This window comes from Aulostomus chinensis, chromosome 18 (genome assembly GCF_037954235.1).
Source record: "Aulostomus chinensis isolate RoL2024-O1b breed Wild chromosome 18, RoL_Achi_v1.0, whole genome shotgun sequence".
Lineage (NCBI taxonomy): Eukaryota > Metazoa > Chordata > Actinopteri > Syngnathiformes > Aulostomidae > Aulostomus > Aulostomus chinensis.
This window is the reverse complement of record NC_141337.1, coordinates 8,898,212-8,912,232: the sequence shown is the minus strand read 5'-3', so window position 1 is coordinate 8,912,232 and position 14,021 is coordinate 8,898,212. Positions and strand designations below refer to the sequence as shown.

The following is a 14,021-nucleotide window of genomic DNA, read 5'->3' as shown; positions in this document are numbered from 1 at the left end:
CGGATGCTTTTCCAAAGGAAAAAAAAGCTTTAATTCTCGAGGGCAAAAAAAAAAAAAAAAAAAAGATTTTGCTTTTTTTTGGTGATTTTTTTGAACAATTGTAACAGCCTGTAATGCACATAAATTCAGGCATTCAATTGTGCATCATTTTTTTTTAAACAAAAATAAAAATAAAAGGCTCTCACTTAATATATTTATGTCACAGGAAATAACTTCAGAACTGTACATTTTTACAAAGCACGTGGAGCTTCAAAATATACAACGTTCATTCACATTTTATACATATAAACGGAGTCTGCTACATTTAAAAACCCGCCAGCTCATCGTCTGCGCGGGGGGAGGCAGTCCGAACTCTTCGCAACACGTTGAGAACAGGGTCCAGCTCGCATGCTGCTTGGCAACATTCAGGAGCTCCAGTCTTTGTCCCGTGAGAGTCACATGACTGCAGGAGACAAGAGAGATGCTCTACCACCGGGCGAGTCTGTCAGGCTCCTCAGCATGAACATTTGGTTCAGCTCGCCCCATCCAGTGAGGACGAGTCCTACTTCCAAGTGTGAGCAGGTAACACACTCAGTCTGTGTCCACGTGACAAGGGTTGGTCCCCTGCTGCTGTGCCTCGTGGTACAACCGCAAGAAGTCTTTGTAGCGCGGGGCGCAACCCATCCAGGCCTCCCCGAACCGCACCGTCCCTGTGAAGAGGAACTCGCCCTCGCCAGACTTCACCCCGCACTGGAGGGGCATCTTAATGTGTCCAGTCCAGCTCCGAACCCTCACACCCCCAGAAATAAACACCTGGGTCTTCTGTCTGTAGAGACGGCTGATCTCCACGGTGACGGACGACTGCTCCTCCTCCTGCTCCACCTTCTTTATGCTGCCTTGCGCCACTGGAATTCGAAGACACTGGTTGTGAATAAATCTACCGCCGTACAGCAACAGCAGCCTATAACATGCTCGGACACTTAGGGCAGGTTCAAGATTACTGGAACCATGTTTTTGATGCCAGTTATTATTTCCTCCAAGTTTTTCTCCCCAATTACACATTGCCAGGTCATCCTACCAGGCTGGCCAGGGCTAGCTCCACACCCTGGGAACTACCACATGATTCCTGTCACAGGTAGAGGCTTTTTCTCACTTGACAGTGAGGCCCTCACCCAGAGGACGTACCACGTGGGGTGATACCCCCCCCCCCCCCCAACACACACACACACTTCCCTCCCTTTACCCCCAAACAGAAGCACTAAATGAGCAGAGGAGGCGCTGGTGCAGCAACCAGGACACAGACACTTGTCCAGCTTCCCACCTGCCAAATGGTACAAGCTGGAGGCAACACAGGGGCCCGAACCAGCTGACGACTAAATGCTGCACTACCTGGGAGCTACACTTTTTTCACTTTTTAAAAACATTAAAAGTCATTGGTTTTAGTTTCCAGCTCCTTGGCATTTTCAAAACACTCAAGAGAGCACAATGAAAATATGAACCAATTTACCAAAATGTGGTTTTACTTCACTTGTTAACTTTCAACTCTTGAGATCTTTTATACTCAAAGAAGCTTTGCAACATTCAAAAATAAACCGCAACATTGAGATTTACCCCTCGGCTATTAAATGACAAGGCATCTTCTGACCCTTGACACAACTGAAGAAATTAGGCCAGTGATAGAAAAGTATCACCCCTATGAACGATGTGGTAACTCACCAAAGTCTTTGGTGCAGACTGCTAGAAGCATCTCGGCGTCGCTGCAGGGCTGACAGGGCGCTAAATGGGAATAAAGAAATAGGACTGGATAAGTTTGATGACATCATTCCACTGAGAACTACAAACAGGAACAGTCTATGATTTCTTGAGCACTCTTGCAGCAGCATGATAAAAATCTTGTTGACCTTGTTGGTCCACAACTTTCCAGAATCCTCCCATACACAATCAGAACTGCGGTCGTGGTAATTTCCATGCCCGCATACAATTATTTATTTGAGATTCCAGAGTGGGAGTCAGCTGACACGAGCTCCGGGTTTTACACCAAACAGAACAGGGTATCACTGCTTATTAAAAGAAAAAGAAAAAAACAAAAACGCTGATGAACGGATGTGTGTGTGACTGTAGAATTGTCATGGGAGTTGTGCAGTCAGCTTCCCCACCACAACAGGAACCCCTTGACACTCCATGACAAACAAGGACCAGATGAAAAGGATAAGGAGGAGCGAAGAGACGAGCGTTGGCCTCATGGCTGACCTGAGCTTTGTTAGCACTTAAGAAAACCCTGCTGGGACTTTCAGGATTCATTTGCGACTGCAACACTGAAGGTTTTTGACAGTCATAGAAGTAGGAAAATAAAAGAAAAAAAAGAACAGGAGAAATTACACAAAAACCTCAGCCATCATCATGTCTCCATTTATGACGAGTCATTTTTCTAAAAAAAAAACAGCACAAAAAAACAAAACAAGAAGAGGGAATAGAATGAAACGTCTGCAACTTTAAAGCATGCCTGAAGCTACACTTCACCTCTGACTGATGGTTGTGTTTTATAGCAGGAGAAAGCTTCCAATATGAGAGCAGTCAAGTCAATGATTAGTTGACTCAGGTGGTCCTCTGGCTGGCCTGACCAGACTGTCTTTATTAGCCATTGACCTGCTGTGGGTTTTCCTTAGTGGCACAGAGGGGCCGAGGGATGGGTGTCAAGTCAGCACGGGTGGAGGGTGGGGCCGAGGCAATGAAGGGCAAACTCGGGTAGATTTGCAACAATGGAAACCAACCTACCAACGCTTTCCGGATAAAAAAATAAGTGGCGTATCATGTCTATAAACAATCCTGCTAAAAGAAGATATTTGTGTCCTCTGGCCCCTTTAGGAGCAGAAGCGTATTTTTAGCTGGCTGCTCTGAAGTGGAAAGTATGGGGGGGGCATGCATTAGGTCAGCATGTGCAGCAACACGAGGCGCTGCCGCATCAATAGAGAGATCAGAGGTCAAAGGGCCACAAGCTCAGGCAGCTCGAGAACAGCTGGAGAACCAGGAGACTTCAGAGCGACCCACCTCGCCCAGAGCCTGGAGCCGAGAGCAAAGGAGCCTTTGAAGTGAGCCTGCGTGCTGCAGCATCAGACGGCACAGCCAGCCTCGACCTAAACCCTGTGGTGTTTTTGCTTTCCTCCAAAGTAGAGCCGAGCGGAGCTCGCGTGTCAGACATGAAACAGAACCACAGGAATGAACGGAGTCAGCATCTCACTCTGGCCCGTACACATGCAGCAGCGCTCTGATCAGAACCACTTCACAAGAGCATTGAGGGATGGGAGGAGCGGCGTAAGGGAAGGGCGGAGGAGCGTGATATAGTGTCCCTGCAACATCTGGACTCTGACAAATTCCACTGTAATGGAGCACAACTTGCTAATACCACTCAGCGCAGATGAAAACCACTTCACATAGCCAGGAAGGAAAATAACAGACTGATAAATATACAGGAATGAAACGGCAGAAATAGTGAGGGAAAAAGGAGGAAGAGGGGGTTATGAGGGGGGGAAAATAGACGAGGTCCTCCCAACATCTGGTTGGACGTACATTCCAGCATGATGGTGAACAACTCAATCCCAGCACAGCGGGTCAGAGAGGAGGAGGAGCGGAGGGGGAAGAGATGATGAGAAGAAGCAGAGGAGCAATTAATCCGGCAGTCCGAGCCTCCGATGACACGAGACCACTGTCTTTGTGAATCACGCCAGGACTATCTGAGGCGGCCACATCACAGCGCTGCATCGTGCTACTGATGTGGTGAAAACAACTCCACGCTACTTTCAATTAACCCTTTCCTTCTTTCTGTAGTGCCAGTGGGCCATAACAAAAACCCCCATGTGGGCCAGATACTACTAATATTTTGCCTTAGATGGAAAAAAAACATTTGGCAGCGTAGCTTGAAACTATGTAGGTTTGGCAGGTACGCAGCGTGAAAATAGATGGTTGTTTTTCGACGGAGGCCCACTGTTCCACCACTTGGCTTCTCACACACACACACGCACACACACACACACGCACACACACACGTAGTCAAAAAATATTATTAAAGGATTCAGATTTTTATGTTTTGATACTCAAAGTGAAGGTTTGATTTTGACAAGATATAAATTCTTCCAGAAAAAACTGTGAGAAAAATACACGTTGGCTTGGGTATGTTGGAGCAAATGTTAAGTTTCCTACTATTAGAGTCCAACTTAATAAAAGTTTCCACCAGTAGATGGCTGTATTCAGAGTCCACCACAGTCACAGCACAGATTTAGAAGGAATCATTCAAAAAACAAGGCTGCAAATCTTTATAATTACTGCTTTTAGTGAAATGTGAGACAATTATCAGCAGTTTTACCTCTAAATTCAACTGTGGAAACATAGTAATAAGAAATAACTACCCAGTGAATGCGCTTCAGCACCCAGCCTCTCGCTGATCAGCTCGTACTGGAATGCCGTGATCCTTCGGCTGATGTCCATATGTGGAACCGCCTCAATGAAGAGCGCCCCCTCCTGGATGCTGAAACAGTGCACCTTCGCCTGCGCCTGGTCCTGTTCCCGCAGCAGTAACCGCAGTTTTCCATTACGGTCCAGGTAGATGTTGGTGCCACTGGATTCTGTGGAGGTTTTGATGCAGACAGAAAGGTGGGCGGCAGCAGGGGAGACGGTGTTGGGTCGGAGATTGACGATGATGGCCCCCGTGGGGTACAGCCACTCCAAAGATCCTTGGGAGCAGCGTAAGTACACCTGTTCCACGTCCCGGGTGTGGCCCTCGTGAGTCAGACCACTGGAGGAAAAGAGAGGGTCGGATGTGAGTCATCGTCATCTTAAAGCTTTTTATTGTGGTGTTTTTCAAGCTAAGTCGTCAACATGTTTTGAAGCATCGCATTAGAAAAGGTTGAGAGAAGCCGCAAAATTTGAAAGAAAACCTTCAATTTTGTGAACATTTGCTCCGTTGAAGTGGTTTTGCACTTTTTTCGAGAAAGAGTGAACATGCAAAATGGGAGCTGGAAGCCACTTTTTTGAATCAGCACTGATGTAGCAAATCTGACGAGTACGGTGGATCCTTGGTGGGACCAAAGAACACCTACAACTTGCCCAACTGAAAGCAATCCCTCAAGAACCCACCGCCATTTTTCACTGATAGGTGGCCAAGACGACCTCTTCTACTCTCCAAGATTGTGTGACGTTGCCTACACTGCCATCTCCCGTTGCAATTACACACTGCACAATATCGTTGATTTGCTCCAAACCAGCTGATGGAAATGCACCTAATTCCTTTCCAATTTTTAATTCCTTTCCAATTTTCACTTGAGTATCACATGGAAACATCTACTGGCGGTTTTTCCTCTTAAATACAGGGATCAACCGAGATCAAGATCAAGACTGGTTAGCTGACCAAGGTGAACACATTACGTCTCGCTCCTGCTAAAGTACTGTGAGGGCTGTCTGTGCACAAGACTGGCTGCATGACCAGTCACGAGCCGAAGCAGCCAAAATGACCTCAGCTCCAACACACACTCCCCCATACTGCATTGTCCTTCCCAGAGCTTTGGCAAAACGCACCGCTGGCAGACTGCCTTTGGGAAGAGTTTGGAAGCAGAACTGGATGAATAGACGGACACAGGGGCCTCTAGGCAGACAACGGCAGCAACAGTAGCCGGGCCTGCAGCATGCAAGTGCAAATGCAGGTCACGCACCGAACCTCCCCTTGCTTTCAAGCCACCAAAGAGAGTGGAAGAGACTTGTCCGGGCAGCACTTCGGACTCTGGCGCCAGCATGACCAAATGACTCCCTCCAGAACTTAATGCCTGGTCAGGGTTTGAAAAACTCCAGTCCGTCAGTCATTCTGTGGTAAAGCCAGAGGCAGGAAGCCATCAGCCGTCCTCCAGCGTGCGCATGCCAAGCTAGTGGTTTGATTTTAGAAGGAGAAACGCCCAGTTTCCTGAAAATGAGATGCTGAAATTCAAATTTGCCATAGATCTAAAGTAATCCATGGCACATGCTGAGCATATGCAGTCGAAGCCTCATAACCAAGCTCTCCTCAGCACGCCTCTAATTAAGTCCTTTCTAACTTCATCATTTCTGCATGCAATTAAAGGGGCTTAGTCAACAGCCTCGCTAATGAACAACAGATTATTGGTTAAGAGCTCAAAGTGGTGAATGCTCCTCCTGGCTGAAGGATGAAAAACTAAACCACACTGTTTGAGGCTGCAAAACAGCCTTCAGCAGATGTTTGATGGAGGGGTGAAACTATATTCTGCCTGAGTTGAAAGAAAAAAAAAAGGGTTTAAACCATGAAGTAAAGAATTAAATACTCCAGGGCAATTTGCGCTTATAATTTATATGTGAGGAGTATTAATCTGAGACATATGTGGACTGCTGAAATCAAAAGATAGTTTGATTTTAGTTCAGATGGTCTTGAGTGTTCTCTGTTCACTAATCATTCACTCAGGTAAGCCAGTGAATGATTAAGTCCATGAATAATTCCTAAATAAAAAAAGGAGTCTCTCCAAATGTCGACTGTTTAAAAATAAACTTTCATTTCACCAAGTTCATATCAGTTTCTTTCAGGTAATTATTTTTCTTCATTTTCTGCTCATTTCAACCTCTTTCTCCTTGCCTGCTCCTCTTGAGTTTCTCTCTTGAAACTCACCAAGTTGAAGAGATCATTTTTACATTTTTGTCCGCATACTTTCACCTGGCATGTAAATAAGCGGCACAAACATCCTCACCTGCCCTTCCAGCTGCACTGGTCGCTTGAATATTGACCGAAAGAAATCCGAAAAAGAAACAGAAGAGGAAGCAGCAGCGAGGCCAGCATCGGGCTGAGCATGTTTATCTCACTTCGCCTGTCCCCGAGTGAAACTAAGATCAGGTCCACCGTCGTACTTCCAACCGCATCGCGTTTCCATGTATGTGTCCCCGGTCCGCTCAGCGAGGAACCCCCGGGGGTTCTCTTTCTTTATATTCTCGGGGATTGGAATTTTTCAAAACAGCGCTTATTCACAGCTGACCCTAAGCGCTCTGAACTGTGACAGCCCTCCGTAAAATGTGTAGTGAGTTTCGCCTGTGTTGCTGCAGCCCTGAATGCTCCACACGTCACAGCCCATCCACAGCGGTTTATCACGTATGATGCCTTCAAATACTCCTGCCGGGCTCGGAAGTCTTAGCTTCAACGTGAGACGGTTCAAGGCGCTTTGTTTTGTTTTGTTTTTCCTCCCTAGGAAGTATGTGATTTAAATAGTTTTAATTTGAATAGGTTTTTAATTCTAATCAGTTAAAATAAAACATTACTTGAAAAGAATCCCCATTTGCCATCTTTTTAGGGAAAAAGCAACGGAATTCACTGGATTAAGTTTCCTCCTTTTTGTTGTATATAAAAGGTTTAGGGTGGATAATCAAAGTCTATCACTGTACTATCTCTTGCGATATAATATTGATACAAACGCACCAAATAAAAGCTGGTATTATAAACAATTGGCTTTATTGCCCAGTCCATGAGCATTTTTGTTGTTTCATCTCAGTATTCGTACTCTATCAAACAGACACACCAACACTGTAATGAAATACACATTCTTGCTTGTAAGCCAAAAATGTAGGTAGTTTTACTTCTCTGGTCACACATATATAGTAATGTATCACTTATTGATTGTATTTCAATAGCGATTATCATACATAAAGTGAAACACATACACATTCCACATTTATTTTTTTGTCATACCATAGCTAAATGTATCTTTTCATTCACAAAAACAACAGATATCCCCCCCTCAAAAAAAATCTTTTCAATGTCTGCTGACAAAATACATGAACGTGTAAACAAAAACTCAAATTAATCATAGCCCATTTAGATGAAACAAATCTCTGGAGGTCAAAATTTCAACTTGTATGTAGCAGTTACATTAATGACAGAGTTAAACATGTTACACAAGTAAAGTATTGTTTGACACAATCATCTGACTCTTAGAACTTCAGGCTTCATTTTATTTTGTTATCTTACAGATTCCCGGTAGCTCTTGAACGCACCATAACTTTCTCGGCCAAAAGGCAAAAAGACTGTTTTTTGCTCCATGACCGGCCAAGTGACCGGAGATCTGCCCTAAAGACTCCAGTTTTACATGAAAAAGGGGAGTTTTGACAATACAAACAAATCATTGATACCACTTTATAACAGTAACAAGCCAGTTGAGAAATGTCTCTCAGTATAAATCGGTGTTTTCAAACAGTTAACCAGTATAAACCTCCCATCTGATCCAGATCAGCTGATTTGGCTGCATCCCTGTCCCTCTAGCTTAAATTTGAACTTATGTTATCATTCCCTGTGTTATTTTGACCAATGAGCTGGATTCAATGACGGGACAGATGTATGAAGCCAATACTGCTGGCAGGAATGGTGCTGAATGCAAACGTTGGCAAAAAACAACAACAACAACAACAACAACTTCTGTCTCTGGATATTTGAATTGGCTTCCTCTGAAAAATCAGATATACTTGACAGACCTCAGAGGCAAGTTTAAATCAGTTCATCGTTTGGCTACATCTTTATGCAGGCATCTACTTAGGATTCGTCTCTAAGAGAGTGGAGTGACTTAGAATTCAGTTTTGCATCGGAAAAAAATACAAACATACGCGAAATATGATGTAGACTGGGCATATACACTACTTTACTGTACGATTACTCAGACCCACCATCTCTGAGCATGTTGGCTGTCGTTTACGATCAGATGGTTGAAGAATCGATTTGGTTTGCTACTCTGGCAGTAACCCTTGTAAATATTAGCCACATCAAAAACAAACAAACAAACAAACAAACAAACAAAAAAAGCCATTAAATTATTCCAGCAACCACAATTTCACATGTTGTTTATTTTGACATAATCATGATTCTGTGCCAAAAATTTGGGTACTGTCACAGTGGCCCCATGATTTTAAGATAAGGATCTTGGAAACCACACACACTACAAAAACCAAAGCTAATTTCAATAGTTTTGGAACATAGAGTTGAAATTTATAGAGCTGATTTCATTTCATTTACAAGTGAATCATGCTTTAACCTTCTATAACCTCCTAGCATACAAAGCTGCTCTGTTTCCATGCATGGGCTTGTAGAGCAGCGGGGTCCGTTACTACACCCTGCATCTGTAAACACAAAACTCATCCCTCAAGATAAGTAGTACATCATGCATGATTAATATTTTCTTATGAAACAAGATGTTTTGCGTGTGTTTGGCAAGGGAAGGAAACCCGTCCAACGAGGAAAACCAGAGCTGTTTGTAACTGCTACTTTTCCGATCTGGTTTCTTAGGGAACTTGGGAGTAGTTGTGGCGGGATAATGATGACATGTCTAGAACAAGGAACTGACTCGCAGGGTACGTGTCCTGGCTTGGGCTGCATGCCACCGAAGGGCCCCACAAAGCCCAGATGCTTATACAGAAAGTTTAATTTCTCAACCAACCTCCAGACTTGACTAATACATTGAGCAACTTCTTAGTATCGTTTGAGTCGTGCAGTTTTGCTCTCGTGCTGAAACCTCATCTTCATAAGATAAAGGAAATGGTTTTAACATTGAGTTCTAACATTAAAAATGAGGTCATGTATTCTCGTATTTCATCAGGTAAATCACGAGGGATTAATTTCATATGAGGGTATAAGAATGAATTAACGGGTGTTTGTTCATGGGAAAAAGGGAAGTCAGTATAAAGACAGGAGGCGTAGGACTGAATAAGTTAACACTTCTCCTTCTCTTTCTTTGGACTATTTTCTTTGTATTTTGACCATTTCTTTTTGTTTCTTGTTCTTTATATGTTTCAAAATAAAGTTTTATGCACTCAAAACTTTGCCTGGTGAGCGCGCGCTCTGGTTCATGTGTAGTTCTTGTCTTATTACAGCCTCTCGGGATGTTTCTCCTTGATGAGATAACAAGACCACAACACGCGTCCAGACACGACGCCCATCACACTTGTTTCTTTTATTACACCATTTAAAAAAAAAACAACCTTTGGTTGCACTTGCTTGGTTCAAAGTGTTGATGACCGTTAAAAGGAATCAACTAAAAACGCAAAGTTTTACTACTCGTTTTATACGGTTTGTGTATCAAAAGCAAAAATCATCATTTAACTCTCGGAGACAGACAAATCTTCTCCTCTTTTCCTCGCTCTGCTCTTATTATTCCAGTTGCTTGGTCACTTGCTTTTGGTGTTTGTTATTTTCTCTCTCAAGGCAGCTTAAAGGAAACAGGTTTAGCTCTCCACCTGTCAGGAGATTCACTTGTAGGAGGCCTGGAGAGCAGAGACGTGGAGGCGGGGGGGGGGGGATCCAAATTGATGACAGATAGCAGGAGGCTGAGAAGCACAGTTAATCATACGCTCCTGTTATTGGCTTTGGATTGAAATTTGGCAGAGACACCCTGACAATCAACAGAGGCCTGCTTCAATGAGAGGATTTGGTGCGTTTGGTAAATATGTGTTATAAAGGCTGGGATAGAGAGGTGGAATGAAAGTGGAGTTTAAGAAGTGAGGGAGGTGCGATTGCTCTGGTTCCTGGGGGAGGGTGGGATTGTTTTCTTTGGCAGGCCAGTTGTCCCAAACTCTTGCTGAGTGTGTGACTCACTTTTATGCCCAAAGTGAGTCTCCAGGTGAAAAAGCAACCATAAAGTGGATGAGCTTGCTGACAGGATGTGATTTTTATGTCTGTGTGTTTGTGTGTGTGTGTGTGTGTGTGTGTGTGCCTGAACTATTGCCTGTCCTCAACTGTCCTCAGTGTACCCTCTTTTCTTTAACGCATCTCATTTTTCTTTAATCGTTTCACGAACTCTGAAGCCTTGTTTGCTCCTTAAATTATGTGAACCCATGCCGAAGTTTTTTAAGTTTCAAATCTTCAAAAAACAAACAAGATTTCTCAACATTTTGCAAATAAATGACACTCATGACGATAAGTCCAAGCTATGCATGTGTCGTAGGGACTGGCTGGTCATGAGATTCATTCTTCAGAATCATTAAAAAATATTTTTCCAAAATGAAAAAAGTCTGCTTCTTTGGCTCTGCTGCTCGAGTCTCTTTTTGCTTTCTTCCTCTGCACCATCTTGTGACGCTGCTGAATGTGGACCACCGACTGAGACGCATACTTAAGTGTTTTGTTTTGTTTTTTTGCTTCGTTTTATTTATACTTGATTTACTTTATAAAACTTCAGGAAGCTCGACCTCTTGTCTTGTGGGGTTTGAAGATATTTTGACTGGTAAAGGGAGTCATGACCCTGGACAGAAAACAAGAGCGTTATTTTTCAAGAGCAGGTAACTCACTAATCATCAATTTCTGGAAGTGGATGAGGTTACTGATACGCCCCTGTGTTGAGAAAAAAAAAACACATGTAAAGAATAATCTGAAAACCTCGTTGCACCAGAGGCAATGTGAGGTAGCACAATGTAAACAATAGTAATATCCAGCTTAAAATCACCTTGGAAAACACGACTAGCGCATGACTGCAGGCAGCCAAGAGAAAAAAAAACCTGCTCTGCCTTGCACACGTGACCACATACTGTACCTGCCTGGTATGTGATAAGCTTTATTTTTGAGGAAAGAAAAACTTACCTGGAGTTAATTTCTAACATGTTAAACATTCTGCTCTTGTTAGATATCAAAGCTGCGGCTGTTTTTTTTTTGTTGGGTTTTTTTTTTTTAGTCTAGTCTCAACCTGTTGCCACTATCATGGGTTGATAAAAAGTACACTTCAGTCACACAAGCATGTCTTGTGGTATGCACACACGCAGATTGGAAGGTACTGATAGCATCGGCAGGCCGCCTGCCTGTCATCATCCCTCTCTGGCTCAATTCCAGCCTGTCAGAAATGCAGCTGAGCTCCAACCTGTGTCCACATTCCTCACAGTAAACAGGAACCCTGTCATTTTGAAGTGCCAGCCATATCTGAAGACACACATGATGCTCGTATCTCCTCCGACACTTTGCATGAGTACGTCACGGTCTTTTCTCCTACTTAAACTAGATGCAAATAAGCATATTAAACATTCCAGCATTGCAGCCCTGTGTGTGTGTGTGTGTGTGTGTGTGTGTGTGTGTGTGTGTGTGTGTGTGTGTGTGTGCAATTCGTCAGCTGTTTACCGCTAGCTCGTGTTGCTAATGCAAACATCCATCTAGCGAGTCAGTCGAAAAGTATGCAGGAGGAAAGTGACATATTGAAAGTATGCAGCAACTTGCTCATCTCACTCCAAATTCCATGAAGTATTTGGAAGCCAAGGAGGACAGAGCCTGACTTTTGTTTCAGCCCTGATGACAATTCTTTGGTGATTTGTCTGAGAGAGAGAGAGAGAGAGAGAGAGAGAGAGAGAGAGACAGACAGACAGACAGACAGACAGACAGACAGACAGACAGAGAGAGACAGAGAGAGAGAGAGACAGAGAGAGAGAGAGCAATTGCACATCATATCAAAATACAGAGAAAAAGAATGGGCAAAGTGAAGAGAGCCAGAAAATGTGATGGCTGTGTTCTTTGTTTTGTATCTGTTACAAACCATGTGAGGGGTGGCAGAGGAGATTAGATATTTCCAAGGCCTCATCGCAGGGACTTTCTCCAGTCCATGCTGACTTAGCCCCAGATGCCTCCAAGCTGTTCGTAACACCACACTATCAGCCTCTTCATATCCCCCTCTCAGCGGCACGCAGAAACCTCAGGAACTACAGCTCTGAGGGCTCACAGGAAGAATTTGGGTCAGGGCTCATTCTGACAAGGCACTCACACTAGTAGGGTGCAATACTTATAAAAGAAACACAATAAAGTGAATTCAGCCTAACCCTGCCTTTGAATTCAGTTCAGATGTGGATTAGGCTTGCAGATTCCGAGGCTGGAGGATTAGCCAGCTACCCTACATGAAGCTAACCTGACATGTCAGATGGTTTGTTTCATAGAACCATATGAGAAGTGGCCCATGGAAACTATTTTAAAAAGTTTAGATTCTCATTTAAAAAAAAAACAAACTTGGCAGGTGACCAGTTGAACCATCTGTCTATTGCAGGCTAATCAGATCAACGAACTGAAGCCGAAGCCAGTTGAGACTAGCGCAAAAATAACTTTACCACTGAGAAAAGCCTTCACAGTCGCTCTTCACTCACCTTTCTAAGACATACTTTCCACTTCCAGTAGAACTGATGCTATAGCAGCATCTATGCTAACTTCTTTAGCCACCATTGTTGTTTCTAGTTGTCATGGCACCTTAGCCATGCCTGCACCTCCTCCAAAGATGCATAAAGGTCCACATCAGACACAGTAACTGGAAGCCTGACAAGATTGTTTCTTGCACCATCTTGGGAAATCCTAATTTCCCAAAACCAGCAGCCTTGCGAGGTAAACATGAAGCAAGGTCATCTCGGAGAAATGGCATGAAGTGACTTGGACCTCTCGACGCTGCGTGGTGTCTTGGTGGCACATACTGTGCTGAAATTTTGTGGCACCCAATGTCGGTGTAAATCAATACCCTTTTTCATGACACAAATTTCCTGGTTCAGCAACATCACCAACAAACATCAGACTCAGCAGCGGGATTTTGTTGTTTGATTACCATTCTGGTCTCGTTTATAACTCTGTTTCAAGTTAGCCTAACTGAGAATGTTTCCCGGTCCTTATCCGCCTTTTATTCAAGACCTTAACTGTACTTACACGTCATAAAACATTGTTTTCTAAAAGCGAAAGTTATTTTGAGAAGTTTTTGTCAGTGAATCACTATAAAATAATGTTTACTAAACTATAAAATAACAGTAACCAGCACCCAAAGCACTAAGTTTTGATTATCTGTGCTTTCACCGGGAAAGGATCTGAGTTCATTCTCTACTGACATTGTTTCTATGGTGTGGGCACATAATTCTGTTGCATTTCTTATGTTGTATTTCTATGAGATCCGGTTGGCATGGAGATTGTATAAAGACCAGTACAGAGGGTAGAATCTGGCACACTGGAGGAAGCAGCTCTCTATGACTATGGCACCCTTCCTCCACCATGAGCAGGGCAACTTCCGCTCTCCAGATTAGCC

At 43.6% G+C, this 14,021-nt stretch overlaps 1 protein-coding gene across 1 annotated transcript; it reads right to left on the bottom strand.

The window, feature by feature from the left end:
- Positions 1-22: 22 nt before the first annotated feature.
- Positions 23-7,097, bottom strand: metrnla (meteorin like, glial cell differentiation regulator a). Its single transcript, XM_086184357.1, has 4 exons — positions 6,717-7,097; positions 4,383-4,768; positions 1,696-1,755; positions 23-884 (listed from the first exon to the last, which is right to left on the bottom strand). The coding sequence occupies exons 1-4, from the start codon at positions 6,815-6,817 to the stop codon at positions 571-573; spliced, it is 861 nt and encodes a 286-aa protein (XP_086040483.1). The 5' UTR covers positions 6,818-7,097; the 3' UTR covers positions 23-570.
- Between the last annotated feature and the right edge of the window lie 6,924 nt (positions 7,098-14,021).